At 40.0% G+C, this 19,469-nt stretch overlaps 1 protein-coding gene across 5 annotated transcripts in view; it reads left to right on the top strand.

The window, feature by feature from the left end:
* Nucleotides 1-19,469, top strand: part of GRIA2 (glutamate ionotropic receptor AMPA type subunit 2) — a 325,307-nt gene that overhangs the window by 256,143 nt on the left and 49,695 nt on the right. For all 5 annotated transcript variants that reach the window (XM_063920481.1, XM_063920482.1, XM_063920483.1 and 2 more), the window contains exon 12: nucleotides 9,801-9,999. In XM_063920481.1, the coding sequence (XP_063776551.1) occupies nucleotides 9,801-9,999 (199 nt within the window). The remainder of the gene's footprint in view (nucleotides 1-9,800; nucleotides 10,000-19,469) is intronic.

The following is a 19,469-nucleotide window of genomic DNA, read 5'->3' as shown; positions in this document are numbered from 1 at the left end:
ATCGCTGCGATGCGAAAAAATTTACCGAGCGAACAACTCGGAATGACCCCCATGTTTTTTATTGCTAATAGCATATCTATTTATATTAGAAGGGATTATGTACTTGGTCTGTCTATTAGGAGACACAAGTAGACACGGCTGACCGCGGGTAACCTCACCGCTGACCGCAAAGTTCCCACCATTGAAGATAATGGAGAGGCTGTGCAATGCGCTGTCTGACAGCTCAGACGCGCATAGCCAATCAGGAGAGTGCCACGATGTGGCGCTCCCTGATTGACTGAAGGGACCCCCTGTGAAAGGAGTCACGGGAGGGTCTCAGCATTCGGGGAAAGGGGTCCCATGTGTAAACATGGGACCCCTTTCAGTCCGTGGTCTGGGTATGCGGTTTGTTTTTTTGCCAAGTACGTGGATTACAAATTCTGAAGAGGACAGATCTACACTGGATTTAGGTGAGTATAATTTTTTTTACAGGTACACCGTGGATTCTACTTGGAGAAGCGGACCGAAACTCGTGTCAACATAGGTAAGTATGTGTGTGTCGGCATGTATGTAATAAAGTTTTACTATCACGGTGTCTGTGTACTGTTTTTATTTGGGTATTTTTATTGCAGTAGAACTACAGGTACCAGCGGGCCCATTTCCCCCTGCATGCTGGTACTTGTGGTTCTCCAAGTACCAGCTTGCGGGGGAGGCTTGCTGGGACTTGTAGTTCTGCTACAAAACTCAATACTCTTTTTTTTGACACAAGGCTATCATCCCCCCATCCGCAGCCCTTGGATGGGGGGGACAGCCTCGGGCTTCACCCCTGGCCCTTGGGTGGCTGGAGGGGGGGACCCCTTGATTTAAGGGGTCCCCACTCCTCCAGGGTACCACGGCCAGGGGTGACTAGTTGGGTATTTTATGCCACGGCCGCAGGGACCAGTATAAAAGTGTCCCCCGGCTGTGGCATTATCTCCCCAGCTAGTGGAGCCCGGTGCTGGTGTTAAAAATACGGGTGACCCCTACACTTTTTGTCCCCCATATTTTTTGCACCAGCACCAGGCGCAGAGCCCGTGCTGGTTGTAAAAATACGGGGGATCCCCTGTCATTTCCCCCCCCCGTATTTTTACAACCAGGTCCGGCTCAAAGAGCCCATGGCTGGTTATGCTTAGGAGGGGGGACCCCACGCAATTGTTTTTCGGGTTTTTTCTACATTTTTGTGCCGTCCAAAAAGTCGAATCCAGGACGCACATATCCGTCAATTGGTCCGTTTTTCGACAGCGGGATTGTCGAATCCGTTTTTTATTGAATATGTCAAATTCGTGTCCCAGCGAGTGGGTATGTGACTGTCGAATTGTGTCGAATTTAATAACGGTCGAATTCCGTGCAATTGCATATACCCCTTAAAGAGGTAACTTAACTTGTCATTTGTCAAATTAAATTTTTTAGTTTGCAGTATGCACATTGACACGTGGAGCATGTTTTTGGACTCAATGGGGCTGATGCAGCATTGAACACGCAGCCGCTGCGACCCAGACAGCGACGAGTAGCTCGCTGCCAGCGCGCAGGAGCTGCGCTGGTAGGGAGCTTCTCGTCAACTACAAGTCAAGTACAAAAGCATCGCCGATGTGCGATGCTTTCGTACCTGTGCGGGGGTTGTACGGCCTGACATGCGGGGCGTACTAGTCCTGTGCTGGGCGTTGTCAGGGAAGCTGATCGTGGATGTGCTAAATTTAGCACATCTACGATCAGGTCTGAATTAGGCCCTATGTGCACTGGAGGTGAGGCAGATATAACATATGCAGAGAGTTAGATTTGGGTGGGATGTGTTTAAACTGAAATCTAAATTGCAGTGTAAAAATAAAGCAGACAGTATTTACCCTGCATAGAAACAATATAACCAACCCAAATCCAACTCTCTCTGCACGTTATATCTTCCCCACCTGCAGTGCACATGGTTTTGACCATTAAAGGAAGATTTTGCTTTTGCAATCAACCTTGAATTAGGCCCTATGGGGGTAATTCCAAGTTGATCGCAGCAGGAATTTTGTTAGCAGTTGGGCAAAACCATGTGCACTGCAAGGGAGGCAGATTTAACATGTGCAGAGAGAGTTAGATTTGGGTATGGTGTGTTCAATCTGCAATCTAATTTGCAGTGTAAAAATAAAGCAGCCAGTATTTACCCTGCACAGAAACAAAATAACCCACCCAAATCTAACTCTCTCAGCACATGTTATATCTGCCCCCCCTGCAGTGCACATGGTTTTGCCCAACTGCTAACAAAGTTCCTGCTGCGATCAACTTGGAATTACCCCCTATGTGCACAGTTTGGACAAAACAGCCCTTGCAGATCTGTGGTGGAAAGAGGCAGAGCTCACATAGGCACAGTTCAGTGAGGGCTTGTTAAAATGTGGGCCATGCAGACCAGCACGGAAATTAATATACATCCTTTTTGGGGCTTACCTTTTGCACCTGTTATAATGCTAATGACTTGTAGTAAGCCAGGTGTACTGTATGTACTACTCATGCAGTAGCAGACACATTCTGAGATGCAATCAGACATGCATTTGTATGTAAATGCACCATTTTTCCATACTGGTTACTTGTGAGCAATGTACACCCATTTTACTTACAACTTTGCATCAGCCCTAAGGACTTTTAATAATCATTTTATGACTACCTAGTGTGTGAGTATAAAAATAGTTGTTGCTCTCTAGAAGTGCTTTGCAAATTCTTACAAATATGAATCATACTCTTACAGTACTTTTGCTCCATCAGTTTTACTTTTGGTCAATTATATACAGTATCAATAATGGCATTTCATGATGCACTTTTATACTGTGATAAGTACAGTATATAGTAAAACTGTATTACATCTTTAATCCACTCTGATTTCCCTAATATCAAGCAGAAATAATGAACTGCATTCCTTAATTTTCTCATGTGCTTATACAGTTCATTCCTTCATTATAAACCCTGCCCCTGCTATACAGTGTGGCCTCAAGCAGCAGGGCCCGGGCCACAGTGACACAATTTATGTCTCTAAGTCCCTCCCACATCAGGTCTGGGGTTGCTGCCCAAAATTCAAGAGTTCGGAGAGTGAATTCACTAATCTTTCTCTCTCTCTCTCTCTCTCTCTCTCTCTCTCTCTCTCTCTCTATATATATATATATATAGAGAGAGAGAGAGAGAGAGATTAATTAATTCACTCTCCAAACTCTTGAGTTTTGGGCAGCTCTCCCAGACCTGATGTGTAGCATAACTATAAATGGTATTGCTAGAAAAGTACATATTTAGGCACTGGTAGCCAACGTATTGGCTACAGACCACCAGATCATCTAGTCTGTTATGTTTATTATTCAGAAGTTACTACTTAGAGATGAATTGCATGCACTTGCCAGTCTGTCACAGTAAATTGACATCTCAGAAGCAGCAACTAAATAATCCAATTAAGGTGCTGCCAATGAGATTAAAGGAGCTGTGAGTGGTGGTCAGTCTCAAAAACTAAGCTTCTCTATGGCTGATTGTAAAAACCGCACTAAAATGAATATAATGTAAATAAATAAGTATGGCTTGTGAGTAAAATAAATACATATATTTAATACCAATATTTCATTTGTACTTGCAATGGGTAGACATAAAATAAAGGAATCAGCGCTCAGTAAAAATATTTTTGATTTATACTTGCAATGGGTAGACATAAAATACAGGAATCAGCACTCAGTAAAAATATTTCATTTGTACTTGCAATGGGTAGACATAAAATACAGGAATCAGCACTCAGTAAAAATATTTCATTTGTACTTGCAATGGGTAGACATAACTAGAAAGCTGCAATCACAATCTCTAAAATGTCCCAATATGAATATACGGTACAAGCCCCTAATTACTGAATAATCAGCCTTGAGTAAATGGGCATTGAGGAAATTAGGTTTGAATTAAAGTCAATCCGGATAGTCCTGTGAACGTTAAAGCTGTACTACCAGTTTGTGGAAAATGTCAGCCCCTTAGCAAGAGATCCTTGCCATAGAGATACAGTATATGTTGTTGTTCCTTTCAGCTGGGTGTTTATTTAAAGAGTTAGTTAGAATGTTTGCCTGTCAGAAAGCCTCAGCTCACTCTTAAGACGCATACACACTTGCCAACATCGCTCAGTTTCATCCTTCCTGAGTGCCGTTGCTCACTTTCTCGGCAAGTGTGTATGCTACCGCCAACCAGCGATGCGTGGCCCCGCAACAGCTCAATTTGGACTGTCATCCAAAAGCAGCCTGCACGACCTGGCTGCGGCGTGAAGTCACTAAGCGATATGAACATCATATCGCTCAATGCGTATGCTCGGCAGCCGGAAACACTAGGAGATGTCGCTCATAGAGCATGTCGCCTAGTGTGAACCCACCTTTAACCACACTGGACTTCTATTGTCAAACAATGGAGATGATCAGAAGTACCATAGCTGCAAGATATGTTGGATTTTCACGCTAGACTAGAATAGACTAGAATAAGCAGGTTTTAGCTGTATCAAAGCTATTAGTCATTACATGTATAGTGTGTTACTCTGTTAGTGCAACTATTTATCATCATTGCTTTTCACAAAGAAGTGAAGAAGTGAAGAGAGTGGAGAAGTGAGCCTCTGGAGAAGTTGCCCATGGCAACCATTCATCTTCTCCGTACAATTGTATAGTATGCAAATTATATATGTTATTTATTATATGTTACTTCAGGGCTGATTGGTTGCCATGGGCGACATCTCCACTGGTTCACTTCTCCACCCTTTTCACTGCTTCATGAATAGACACCTAAATGTCTAATTCTCTGCATAGATGTAGTATTAAATTATTTTCTCTGCACTGTTCTCACTTCTTTATCAAGAAAAAAGGAATAATGTTTAAATATATACTGCCGTTGTCATGACAACGGTATGACCTACTGTGTAATTAAACCCACTGTACATTAACAGAAGAGAGAAAGAATAAAACTTGTCTGCCCTGATCATAATTTTAGCCACTTGCTAAGGCCAGTTAAATGCAATTTAGTTTAGAAGCACTAAAATAAAGGTAACAGCAATTACGAATATAACACACATTAAACAGTGCTACAAGTCACAAAGTTACCAGATGAAAATGAAAATGTGTTCTGTTATAACAGGCTTCTATTTCTTTGCTCCAGTGTTAATTTGAAAAATGTTTTTGAAAAACATTTTATTAAAGTGCTTCAATATAACATGGTACGTAGTATGCCACACAGTTAGGACAAAATCAGATCTTTTAAATACAACACAGACAAGATAATAAATCATCAACAATAATACTTCGTCAAATCAGCATATCTACAAATCATATACATCAGACGCAACATTTCAAAATAATAGACAGTATGTATGGGGGGGAATTCAGGTGTTTTGTGTGCGGGCGGCCACTAGATGGCATCCGACAGAGCAATTTAAATGTTGCACTGTTCGCGCTCTGACATTACTGTTATGTTGTTCCATTATTCTGGTAACTAGTAAAAATATAAACAGAGAAAGAAGTTTGATACGGGGGTGGGGGGTGGGTAAGTGATTCAGAGATACACAGTCAGTCAACCCATAAAACAATATTAATAAAAACTAACATTACTTAAAGTGTACCTACTGTAGTTGATGAAGCATGTGCCAAGTGGTTGGGTCAAAGCTCCAGTGTTATTTTAATTCTGTATCTTACTTTACTGTGTGATACATATATATGTAATCTCCCTTATAGATGTGCAATTGTTTCCTATAGCTATGCAATTATACAGTACCTAATTTACATATACGTATTATAGTGTAATGTTATACTGTACTGTTAAGTAAATAACTTCCATTAAATAATATAGGGATCTATTTATTAACATTTGCAATTTCCACACACAAATTAACATTTTATATAGCCACATATTACAGCAATATGGGTTGAGATTTGGGGCTCCTCTTTAGGCAAAATAGGGCAGTTGGACGTAACCCAGAGGGGAACTTGTAAAGTCTCTGTGTGTTCACATGTCCCCCATAGATGACAACTGGGTAATGTCATCTCAAAATAAATAGAACAGTCACTGCAGACTGTATGCAAATGATATGGAGACAGTTTCAATCTACATAGAGGGATAGAAGGAATCAGTAATCCCACTTATTAAATAGGAGGAAGCAATAATAACTCCCTTTTCAATACTTCAAAAATAGATCCTCTAGTGATCTTATCTTTATGAGGAGAACACTCTCTAACATGAAGGCAAGATGTACATGTTTGAATTAAGTATTTGATGCTAAATGCACTATATAATCATGAAAAGCTTGTTTAAAGAGATATGTCATAAGTAAGTAACCAAGTAAGCCTGTTTTTTTAATTAATTAAATATTCTAAATATAAATCTCTCTCCAAATAAAAAATAATAATCTGTTGCATACTGTAGTGTTACATAACCCATGCACAAGATAAATTATTAAACCTGATCTTAACAATACATATCTAGATCATACCCTGTTCCGATAGAATGCTATGTGTTTGCCAGTACTTGGTTGTCCCCAGGACTTAAACTCAAAGTTGTGATAATGTATCAGATGCAGTTGCACAAGAGATGCGAGACTAAGTGATACAAACAACTAAGCAGCAAGTACCACTCACTCCAAGGTACCTGGAGGGAGACACAGGAAGTAAAACCCTGGGCCACCTGTAGACACAGTTCAGGGCACAGAATACCAAAAGTTTTGAGTGCACTCTATCTCCATGCTGTCATGTGAATAGGTCCATATGAAAAAAGCTATACAGCACATTTAACTATGTATAAATTATGTATAAATACTTGCTTAAGCATATGTGCACAACCCCAAGCTGCATTTAGGTACTGCCACCCAAAAAAAAACTCTACATGAAAACAGCAAATTAAGTTCCTGCCTACTGCACTTTTCATTTGTTTAAACTTTTAAAAGTTTTTTTTTTATAAATGACTATTTGATGAGCCTAGTTTACCTTAAATAAATCACAAACATGAAAGGACATTGATGACACTGTCTTCATCTTCTAGGATGTGGAAACATCTATCTGCAGGCATTGTAAGAGATTACAGCCCATTAAACTAGGGGATTCTCTTCTCCCATTGACTCTCGTTTAAATAACTGCATGTTGCAAAACTAGGAGTGATTTTTGCATGCATATACTGTATGTCCCTAACCCATATTAAAGAAGACATACAGTATCTGGTCTGCCCAGCTGCTGCTATCACAAGGAACACAGGCAGATGTATGGTGGGGGATGCGGTTACAATACCGCTAGTCGGGATCCAGGACGTCACAATGCCAACGCCGGAATCCTGACTAGCGGTGAAATACCACCGCCGGAATCCCAGCGCCACAGGCTTTTCTCACTCTATGGATGTCCACGACACCCAAAGAGGGAGAATATAACATGTGGCATATCGGTGGCCGGGATCCCACTGTCGGTATACTGCTGGCCGCCGGTTTTTCATACTGTTCCACTATGCCGATATGGCTCTTCTCGCTTTGCCTCTTTAGTGAGAGAAAGCCCTAGCGCTGAGATGTACTCCCCCCCTCTGGCGATGCCTGTCAATGCACACAGTCTAGTGCTGATGTGCTATGTCTCCCTGTAGCTGCAGGTGTCAAAACAGTCAGTATTACTGACCGTTCATATCTTTCCCTGCATATTGGCGTGCTATCTTACATATTGCAGTGCTATGCGCCCCTGTCACTTACCACACACTGCCAGATTCATACATGGGCTTGGAAGCGGTATTAGTGCACATAACAAGCTCTGATACCATTTCTCCCCCCATAACAGAGGATCATACATCGGGGCCACAATTTAGCTGCCTCGTAGTTGTCAAATTTGTTTGCCCTTGGTTGCATAAACTCATGCCTGGCACCCTTGACACACTGAGGAGATAATAGCGCAAAACTAAAACAATATTTCTAAAATTCCAAACTTTCTCCCCGCCTAGATAAATCCAGACACTTTGGAGCCACTGCAGAAAGCCACATCATAAATATCTAAGTCTAAAGTGACACATTTGTGGAAAACTAGCTGCATGAAATAAATTATTGTCTGCTCTGTGAGCACACATTTTTATAGCTCAATATAAATGACACTACAAAATATTTTATATAATGTGCATACAGCTGTGTCCTCATTCCTCTATCCCTATGGCTGTATATAACAATTAGAGTGGCTTTGAGTGATATGCTAATGAAAAATAACCTTGTGATAAAGTTACATAAGTTAGTATTCTATAAAACGTTATAGGATACTAGCTTGTGACACGTTATCTATAAAACGTTATAGGATACTAGCTTGTGACACGTTATCTATAAAACGTTATAGGATACTAGCTTGTGACACGTTATCTATAAAACGTTATAGGATACTAGCTTGTGACACGTTATCTATAAAACGTTATAGGATACTAGCTTGTGACACGTTATCTATAAAACGTTATATGATACTAGCTTGTGACACATTATCTATAAAACGTTTTAGGATACTAGCTTGTGACACGTTATCTATAAAATGTTATAGGATACTAGCTTGTGACACGTTATCTATAAAACGTTTTAGGATACTAGCTTGTGACACGTTATCTATAAAACGTTATAGGATACTAGCTTGTGACACGTTATCTATAAAACGTTATAGGATACTAGCTTGTGACACGTTATCTATAAAACGTTATAGGATACTAGCTTGTGACACGTTATCTATAAAACGTTATAGGATACTAGCTTGTGACACGTTATTATGGACACTTGATTGCAAAATGTTATTGTATCACGCAGAGCCCTGAAAATGTCTGTCCAGAACGATAGTTTAATAAGGTCACATCTGTATCTATGCTTAGTGGGTTGGTAACCCCCGAGATGCAGCAATATCCATCCTCTACAAGCCTCATCCCCAAACATGTGGCATCATAACCAGAGGCGCAGAGAGGGGAAAGGGGGGGGGGGTACTAATTACCCGGGCCCAGGTTTGATGGAGGATCCCACCCCCCCTGGGTCCCACCCCTCCTTACCTGGCAGCAGCAGCTGCTGGTCTGCTGTGTGGCCATGGAGGCGCTTCAAATACTATTTTTTTCTGTCTTTTTTTCTAAGGGTGCATGGCTACGCCTCCTGTGATTAGACCTCGCCCCCTTGGAAGTACCTCGGCCCAGCCAGGCTCACTTACTGCCCTGATCATAACATCACATTGAGGGGATGTGGCTGCCAGGGCTAGGCAGCAGAAGAGTGCATGGGGGATTCTCTGGGTCCATTCTGCAGGCTGCAGGGTGCCTACAGTACCTGCAGTTGGCAAACATAAGATACAATAAGAGTTGCCAGGAAGATCAGAAATTAATTGCTGTTACTATTAGTAATCATGTTCAGCCACATTTAAAATGTGCAGTTTATGTGGTTTAATTTGCATTTGTGAATGGGATTTACTGCTTGCGAAATTACTGGCGGTTGCGAGATATCTGTTCTCTAGCACATTGCTCAGGTCCTGCTTAGCATCATCATTTGTAAAGAGCGAGTTCAAAAAATGATGCCAACATCAGCAACGGTACAGTCTGCAGTATATGTTTCACAATTCTGTGCTGCCCACATTTATCTGTGTAATATATTTTTTGTATGAGTTTATGTTTATAGATGTAATTTCTGTCACAAAAACAAACAAATTACAGCAAAAATGAAGGTGCGACAATGAAGTCGCTGTGCATACATTTTAATTTACTACCAAATGTAATTGCTTGTTATGAAATTCTTATTAGTATTACTGTATCAACATTCATTTCATTTAAAAGATGCATCTCATACTTGTTATTAGATCCCTATCTGGTCGCATTGTTGGAGGTGTGTGGTGGTTCTTTACCTTGATAATAATTTCATCCTACACGGCTAACTTAGCTGCCTTCCTTACTGTCGAACGGATGGTGTCACCTATTGAAAGTGCGGAAGACCTTTCCAAACAAACAGAAATTGCATATGGGACATTGGATTCAGGGTCAACTAAGGAATTCTTTAGGGTAAGACAATATGTTTTATAAAATTTATCATGATTATTCAATGTATCATAATATTTTTTCAATTTATATTATAATATTGTAGTAACTGCGTTTGAAACCGTGAATGCACATATTGATGCCAATACTTGTTTCGGAAAGGAAACTGCATTTGTGTTTGATTGAGATCAGTTTGCTTACTGCCAAACATTAGATAGATAGATAGATAGATAGATAGATAGATAGATAGATAGATAGATAGATAGATAGATAGATAGGTAGGTAGATAGATAGATAGATAGATAGATAGATAGATAGATAGATAGATAGATAGATAGATAGATAGATTACTGTACTTCAGTAGCATAATTTTGTAATGCATTTGACTCTCATACAATTACCAGCCTCTGCCTGTGCTTTATGGTAGCCCACACTATAATCAGCCTACACATCTTAGGAGAATAAGAGAACATTCAATAATTCTGTCACAAAGGAAATTCAAGTACACAGGAACATGAGTCATAATGTGGAGGCTGAATTAAGCACTTGAATTACTTTGGTAGGTTGTGCTCGGTTGCCATGCTTTTTATCCATAGCAATTTAAACATACTTTCCAGTTAACAGTAAGCTCACTGTGTAGTATGTATTCAAATAGCTGGAGGCTGATTGTACACAGCCCACCTTTACCAACGTAACAAACACAGTGATGCAGCACACATTATATTTAACTCTGTGTACTTCATTTTCTTTGTTTCTGTGATAAAAGCCAGTCCTGGAACTGTAGACGTTCTCTGCTGTTATATGTAAACTCCTCTTACATACTAAAAAGCTCTTCTCCACACACAGAGCACTCCATCTCTGCCACTTCTGATGGGGTAGTAGATTTTACTACATACTGGAGGCACATGCCATATTGCAATGGTAAATGTCAGTACTGTGTTGTAACTCCACTTTCCTGACGTAAATACAGTATAATATAATATGGGTGATTGTCATTGTGAGGAGCTTCACTGATGGGGGTCATTTTTAATTGCTATGTAAATTTGTATCATTAAAGGTCAGTTGTGTAAAATTATTAAGGAAACTATGCATTTTCCCTGTAAATCAGGATGCACTATGTTCTATTTTGTGAATATGTTCAAGCTATTTTAATATGGATAATAGCCCAGAAAATCTGTTGGCTGCAATTTACTCAAATTTGAATTTATAATATATAGATAATGTTGAATTTCACTCAGTACAGTAGATACAAGATAATACCTCTCATTGAGTGTTTCTAATTACTAAATAATCCACATACACTACTTAATGTATAAAGAGTGCTGCAGCATGTCCTGATTGTCTACTGTGCAGATTGTTTTAGACATTTTTTAACCTATTTTCTTAGCCCTACAATCTCAGTCTATTGAAGTACACGTTAAATGCCAACATCATGAACATGTTGACATATTAACCATGTCGACCTATTGTCTATGTTGACATTATGACTGCCGACATTCGGAACTTGTCTACATTCTGAATGTCGCTTTCCATACCACACTCTGTGACGAAACATCCATTTTGCAACACTGCAAAGTTTTGTCACTGTGAACTTTAGGGGCAATGTCCGTGAACTTCTGTAAGAATACTGTAGAGAGAGTTGGAATGCAGGAACCTGGTAGACTACAACATCGCACATTTTCCCTCACTCCGCCATAAAGGTGCACAATAAAATATGCAATGTGGCTGTACTGTAATTCTATGCACATTGCTGAAAATGTAATCCAAGGGGTTCTGTTCTGTTGTTTCTCTCTTACTCTGCCCAGTGTTATTCTGCACAGTTGTTGCACTTCTGCATTTCATTACATTTATAATCTACAGTATACCTACCTGGGACCACTCTGGCTCTGCAATGTTGTTGGGGTAGAAGTAGAGAAAGCCAAATTCTGCCACATGAAGCACATGAAATCCTACTGGTTGGGCAAACAAACTGGCCAAATTGTAACAGTAATACAGTAAACGTCTGTTACAACTGTGTTACCTTTCTTAAGGTGCCCATACACCTAATGATTTACCTTCCAATCTGGCTGGTTGGAACGAAAATCTGGTAATGAATGTGAGCAAATGACAGTTGACCATTTGAAATGGTCAACTGTCATTTGCTCCCATGCATGTAATTTGCTCACATCCATTACCAGATTTTCGTACCAACCAGCCAGATTGGAAGATAAATCTTAAGGTGTATGGGCACCTTTAAACCATTTTTTTCCATTATAATCATAAGTACTGTATCTGAAAGAAAATGATCTGTACTACTCACCACCACTAGCTATTTATGCAGTCATTTATATATCAATCGATTGATTGATGTTTTTATTGCAAGTCTTTTACTATTGAAAAATGCATTTATTGCTGTGTTAATTACTAGTTATTCTGTCTACCTTCGCTAATTAAAGCCCTTTATCATTACAAGTCATAATATCCAATTTAATTGTATTGATTGACCAGTACTTTACAGAGAATAGATGAAGAAAAGAAAATGCACCACCTAAAATGGTCACAAACTTCTCTTCAACTTAAGTATTGGACTGGCTAGACTATGTTGAGATAAAAAAACAAAACTTCTATATCTTAATCATCCTCCTTTATCAAATCATATAAAATTAGTGAGGATTTAGCAGATTTTGAGGATAGTTGGCCTAATTCAGTAAGAGTAGCAGATTCTGCTTTTTGGCAATCGCATGCTGTGGGCCGCCCATTGCAGGGCTAGGCTGCCCAGCATGCTATCCGCTGCCCACCAACTGCGATCATGTTCTACCTGCGATTGCGCAGCAATTAGAGCATGGATGCAGAAACTATGGAAGCCGGCAGGAGTCCCACCCCAATTTTTTCGATCGGAGTGGCTGCATGTGATGACACGTAGTCACCCCAAAAACGCAGCTGACATTCCTCCGTTTACCCCGTGCCACCCCGATAAACGCTCCATCGCCGCACCCTGCCTGCCCCGTGAATGCCTCTGCCTGTCAGTCATGCAGAGGCATTCGCAGTTAATGCGGGCTAACGGCATAAACTGTGCGCACATGCTCAGGACGGGACCTGCGCATGCACACGGAAGTCCCGACGCTTAAATTGGGGTGACATTGCGTTTCCGATGCAACCTGAATTACGCCCAGTATGTCAAGTCTTTAGTGGTGAAAATGAAGCACATCTGAAATTACAATTAGATGACCATGACTAATTCCTATAGCTGGTGTATGTTAATTACGAGATGTAGTATTGCAATTTCATGGTCAGTCTAGACAAGTACTGCATAAATATTTACTGTTGGTGTAGTTTGAGGGGTACTGTAATTTATCAGTCAGGAACTAAAACTGTCAGTGCTATGTCCATTGTACACCTAGCATTGCTGTCCTTTCTGATGATGATGGTACTGTATATATTGATCAATATGAGAATGAATTTACACTTCATGACAATTCTGATGTTCTTGGTGATCGACAGTTTATAATTACTTATAGCAGAATCCCAAACCAGCCAAAACTATGACTGCTAACTATCACTAATGGATGTATTTGTCATAGAGGAAAAGTACAGTATACTGTAGCAGGATGCAATTTAGAGAGCTCTCTCTAACTGTGCAATTAGCCACATTGACAGTGTTGCCTTATGGAGTTTTCTGTTTGCTGAGAAATTGATGGTTTGTTTAGACCCAAGATGGCAAATACCTAGTGTCACACTTTCAAAGGCAAACACAATCTCTGCAGTACTTTATCTCAGATCATGTAGACTCTGTGGTTTAGGTGTGGAACTGTTTATCAGAAGATCCCATTCAGAAGAAGTTGACCTTCATGAATGTGCATGTTACATGCTCCTCACACCTTTCCTGCTTGCAACCAATCCCTGAAATCTGCAGGCATATAAAGCTGTTTCCAATCCCTGAAATCTGCAGGCATATAAAGCTGTTTCCAATCCCTGAAATCTGCAGTCATATAAAGCTGGTTCCTTTCTGCACTAGTTGTTTTGACTAATGTGCTTTTGCACCAAAGTTCATCTCTTCCCGATTTCTTTCTTTGCTGGCTATCTGGATTCTGGCCCAAACAGACTACAGTCAGAAATATGCTTTTTGTTGAAAGCTGATTGACTTCAGATGTGCATCTATTGGAAGCTATCCTGACCCCAGATTCAGGATCGGTTCTTCTTGATTAAATTAATGAGGCCATTGGTGGAGCCAGCATGAGATTTGACTGGAGCATCAGACTCTAGCTCAGAATCAACATTCTTTGTCAATTGCTTCCCAAGTTCAGCTACTCAGACAACAACTCTGGATGGGATGTTTGTGGATTGTTAATAATTTTGGACCTGAAACTCCTCAGCAATTGGGATCCTTGAGTGGTCTTTACATAATAGCAGAACCTCTGCTCTGCATTTCACTGCAGCTCTGTGACAGAATAATCAGGCCATTTTTTCATTCATTCCATTGGGGCCATGGCTGAAGCCTAAAACTTGCACTGGTTCAAACAACTCAAACGCCTCAAGTTTAGCTGTCATACAATTTTTCATTTCAACGCTTTATTAGGTTTTCACAATTTTAAGACAGTGTACAAATTCAAATTATACTCAGTAAGACAAAATATTGTCGTCAATACGACTATATAAGAAAGACAATGTTTCAGGAATACTAAAGGTAATTGGTCTAAGATGTGAGACCCAGTACTAGCCAGTACAGCAGTTTTAACACAAACATATAATTTAGAACGGGGTTAATGTATAAAGCAACTAGTTTCACTGTGTGTGTAGGTATACATTGTAACATAAGTTATAGAACTGCAGATTCATCTATAGCTTTTACAGTATTTATAAAGAATTCCAATAATTCCAACAATGTTAAAGACAGAAGCGTCATTATAGTGTTACAAAAACAAATATCCACAAAACCATTTACGAACATCATGTGTGGGGGAGACGCAGACATGGGTGGTAGGTAGGGAAGAGGCGGGTAAGGGAGGAAGCATGAGATGAACCCTTGTAATAAAAAGGGGTACCAGGTAAATAGCAAAATGGGGACTTGGGACATACATTACAAATATCTAACCCATAACACAGTATCCTATTTCCAAAACATTATTAGACCGTATAGTTACCAGTATGTACAGCCATTAAAATGTTTGATTGTAAGTTGATATCCAAGGAAGATATAAATTGTCCCCATTTATCAATGAATTTTGATATTCGATAGCCTGGGTTAAGGGAGAGTGCCCTTTTATCAAAATACAATAACTGCAATAATCTTGCTTTCAATTCTTGGATCGAGGGGGCATGCTTCTTGGTCCAGTAAGTTAAGATAAGTTTTTTAGCTAGGGTCAAAGTTACCGTTAGGAAGGGGATAACTTGTTTCTGTTGCAAGGTTAATGCCCAGTGTGAAAAACTGACACAAAGGCAGGCTAAAGGATGGGGGGTAAGGGATAGGTTCAGTGTCACATTAAGGAATGAAAGAACCTTGCGATAGAAGCGGAGTATTTTGGAGCAAGTCCAAAAGCAATGGAAACATTTAGCATTGGCCATTCTACATTTAGGGCACGATCCAGATTCTGAAGAGTCCATATATTTCCTTTGTGCTGGTGCTATGTATATCCTATGGATGGTTTTAAAATGTACTTCCTGGAGGTATGCAGAATGTAAAATAGACATAGTTTTGGTGTAATGCTGTAATAATTGATGGATTCCATCAACATCTGGTACATCTTTTTTCCAAGATTCTAATAGAGGTAGAACACCTTTGTCAGTACGTGGAGAGAGGAGTAGTGTGTATAGGGATGAAGATTTAAACTTACAGAATGGTAGGGAACGAAGCAGGTTCGCAAAAGGTAAATTAACCTTAGTAAATGGATAGGTATTTTGCAAGGAAGATATGTAGTGGCGTATCTGGAGGTATAGATAAAAATGAGAATTAGGTATGTCGTATCGTTCTACTATGTGTGCAAAGGAGAAAATATGACCACCCGGGTCAAACAGTTTTGTTGCTAAGTTTAATCCCTTCTTACGCCACAATCTAATTGCGGGGTTGTGTAGGGATGGCTGGAAGGTTGGATTGCCCCATATTGGGATAAACGGGGAGTACCTGTGGGTAGATTGTAAAGTCTTGTGTATTGTAAGCCAGCTATCATACGTGTCTTTAAAAAGTATGTGCTGTAAAACAGATGAGGGAATAAGTTGTATTGGGGAATGAAGGAGGGCCCCCGGAGAGAACGGCTGGAAAATAGATTTTTCTAGAGTAAAATCAACATAGTCTGAAGTTTCCAATAACCAATCTGATATGTATCGGAATTGTGCAACCCTAGAATACAGCTGGAAATCTGGGATTCCCAGACCCACTTCTCTTTTTTGTCAATTTCAGGAAGGTTAACCTGGGTCTTTTATTCTGCCATAGAAAGGATGAAACGGCTTTATTAAGTTTGATGACATCTTGAGAAGAAATGGTACAAGGAAGCATTTGTTTTGCGTAGTAAATTTTTGGGAAAATTATACTTTTGACTACTGCTGCTCTACCCAGTAGAGATAATGGTAATTTATTCCATCCATCTAATTGAGAGAGAACTTTATTAAGTAAAGGTGTAAAGTTGGCCTTGTATATTTGAAGTGGGTTCTTAGTAATTTGAATCCCCAAGTATTTTATAGAGTGGTCTTGAATAGTAAATTGACTTATTATCGGCAAGGATTGGGTCAAAACAGACAGGGCTGTTATAGGTAAAATATCTGATTTAGAAACATTAATTTTGTCTCCAGACTGAGTATGATATGCTAATATTATGGCCATAATTGCAGGGAGGGAAGTCTCAGGGTTCGAAATAAAAAGGAGCATATCATCAGCGAAAAGTGAGACTTTTAGTTCCGAGGAGTCAATTGATATACCTCTGAACAAAGGAGCTGATCGGAGTGACATTGCTAGTGGTTCGATCGCCAAGGCAAACAGGAGTGGGGACATGGGACACCCTTGCCTCGTGCCTCTCTGAATAGGAAAAGGTGGGGACAAGAAGCCATTACAGGCTATCTGGGAGGAAGAAGATTTATACAGAGTCTGAATGAAAGAAATAAAAAGAGCAGGGAAACCAAAGCGTTCCATGGTGGAAAACAGATGAGGCCATAGTATTAAATCGAAGGCTTTTTCTGCATCTACACTGAGTATCATTTTTTCACCATTGTCTGAAGCCTTGTCATAAAATGCCTGGATTGCGGCTAAAACTTTCCTAATATTTACAACAGAGTGCCTGCCTTTAATAAAACCCGTCTGGTCCTGATGAATTATGTGTGGCAATACAGGATTTAATCTGGTAGCGAGTATTTTTGTTAATAATTTATAATCCGAATTTAACAGGGAAATTGGTCTATAAGACCCAGGTATATCATGTGGCCTACCTGGTTTAGGGAGGACCTTAATAATGGCTGAATTAAAATAAAGGGGAGTATTGTGACTGAAAAGGATAGAATTAAAAACAGAGACCAATATAGGGCAAATTCTATCACTGAACATCCTATAAAAGTCACCACTAAACCCTTCTGGACCAGGAGATTTAGCTTGCTTAAGTGTTTTAACTGCGTCTTGGACTTCTGTTAACGATATAAGATTTTTCAGTTGTGAAAGATATTCTTCAGGGACAGGGGGTAATGATAGATTTGTCAAAGAAGGAGGAATATGTGAAGAAGAATCCGTTTCCACAGTTGGCCCTGAGGGATCTAATGATTGGGGTGCAGAGTATAGTTCAGCATAGAACGTTCTCATAACATCAGTAATTTGTTTATTGGATGTAGTGTGGGAACCATCAGGCAATAGTAATGGGTGGACCGCCATAGCAGGTCTGGTGCCATTCAGAATATTAGTGAGTAATTTACTCGTCTTATTGCCAAATTGATGATATCTAAAATTAGATGCAAACTGATACTTATCTGTTAGTGATTGGAGAATATCATCAAAGTGAGCCTGTGCCGTGAGATAATTTGTCCTATTTGTGGGTGTCGGTTCTCTAGTATAGGTAGAATACGCGTCAGTAAGTAGTTGTTGTTTTACAAGATAGGATTCTGAGGTTTTCTTTTTCAATTGAGATTCATAAGACATAATAGACCCTCTTAGTACTGCTTTAGCCGTCATCCAGTATAGGGGAGGATCCGAGGCCAAGTTATTTTCATTATTGAGATGAAATTCATCCCAGGAATGATTGACATGAGAAATAAAATTTGGGGATTTGTGTAAGTGGGCAGGGAACCTCCAGATTTTGTGGTCAGAAATTTCATGCTGTGTTTTAAAGGTTACCCATACAAGTGCGTGATCTGAAATAACAATTGGTTCAATATCAGATTCAACAACTTGAGCAAACAACGAGTTGGAGAGGGCAATGTAATCTATTCTAGAAAACGTGTGGTGTGCCGAGGACAAGCAAGTATAGCCTTTATCAGTTGGGTGAGTAGCCCTCCATACATCAATCATTTGCAGCAAATGAAAAAGGGCAGGGACCCCTAATTTAGGGAGAGAGGGTGCACGCGGTTTAGGATGAGATTTATCTAAGTGTATGTGAGATATAAGATTGAAATATCCACATAAAACAATATTGGAAGAAGCGAGGGGAAGCAAAATACGAAGTATGGTCTTGAAAAAGGTTTTAGTTTAAACATTAGGAGCATAGAGAGTGCAGAGTGTGTAGGTTTTTGTGTAAAGTCGGAAAGACACCACTACATATCTGCCATTTGGGTCTGCTTGGACAGACACTTCATCTATAGGTAAGGATTTGGAGACTAGGACTACTACTCCCCTAGATTTAGTATTGTAGGGGGCGGATGCAAGAACCTGCCAATTAAGCATTTGCAATTTAATCGTTTCAGCAGCGGACAGGTGTGTTTCCTGAATACAAGCAATATGTAATATGAGCCTATTCAGGTATGTGAGTGTCTTACGTCTCTTCGCCGGAGTATGAAATCCCCCGATGTTGATGGAACCAATCTTAACATTCGTTACCCTGGGATTAGGGAATGGAAAGCCTGAGGGAAGGAGTATGTCTCCAAGAATCCACTGATTATCCTAGATAAGGGGAAAAAACAGAAATGGGAAAGAACAAGAGGGTAGGGGGAGACACAAGACAAAAACAAACGAAACATGTACAGGAAAATGCATCGATGCATGAGTAACATGCGGAAGAGTTATCAAACTCCAACAAAGGTAACCTCCGAACTGTGTGAGAAATAGAGATCAGTAGAGCCGTGCAATCACTATGGCTATGAGATAATCCTCGATCGGGACATGGTAGAGGCTCCATGGCCCAAAACATGAGTATACATACCCCTAATATTGTTTGTGAATATTAAGACATATATTAAGATGTAAAAGGTAGAGGGGGGGGGGGGAGGGGAGAGGAGGAGGGGAAGGTGAGGGGAAGGGAGAAAAAAAAAAGAAGAAAAAGGGGGGGGGGGAAAGGGGGGGTAGTGATATAAGAAATCTATAGTCATCTTTTAGTAGCTAAAATAGCACG

The sequence above is a fragment of the Pseudophryne corroboree genome, chromosome 1 (assembly GCF_028390025.1).
Source record: "Pseudophryne corroboree isolate aPseCor3 chromosome 1, aPseCor3.hap2, whole genome shotgun sequence".
NCBI classification, from domain to species: domain Eukaryota; kingdom Metazoa; phylum Chordata; class Amphibia; order Anura; family Myobatrachidae; genus Pseudophryne; species Pseudophryne corroboree.
Note: the sequence above shows the minus strand (reverse complement) of the source record. Positions and strands in the feature narration are given on the sequence as shown.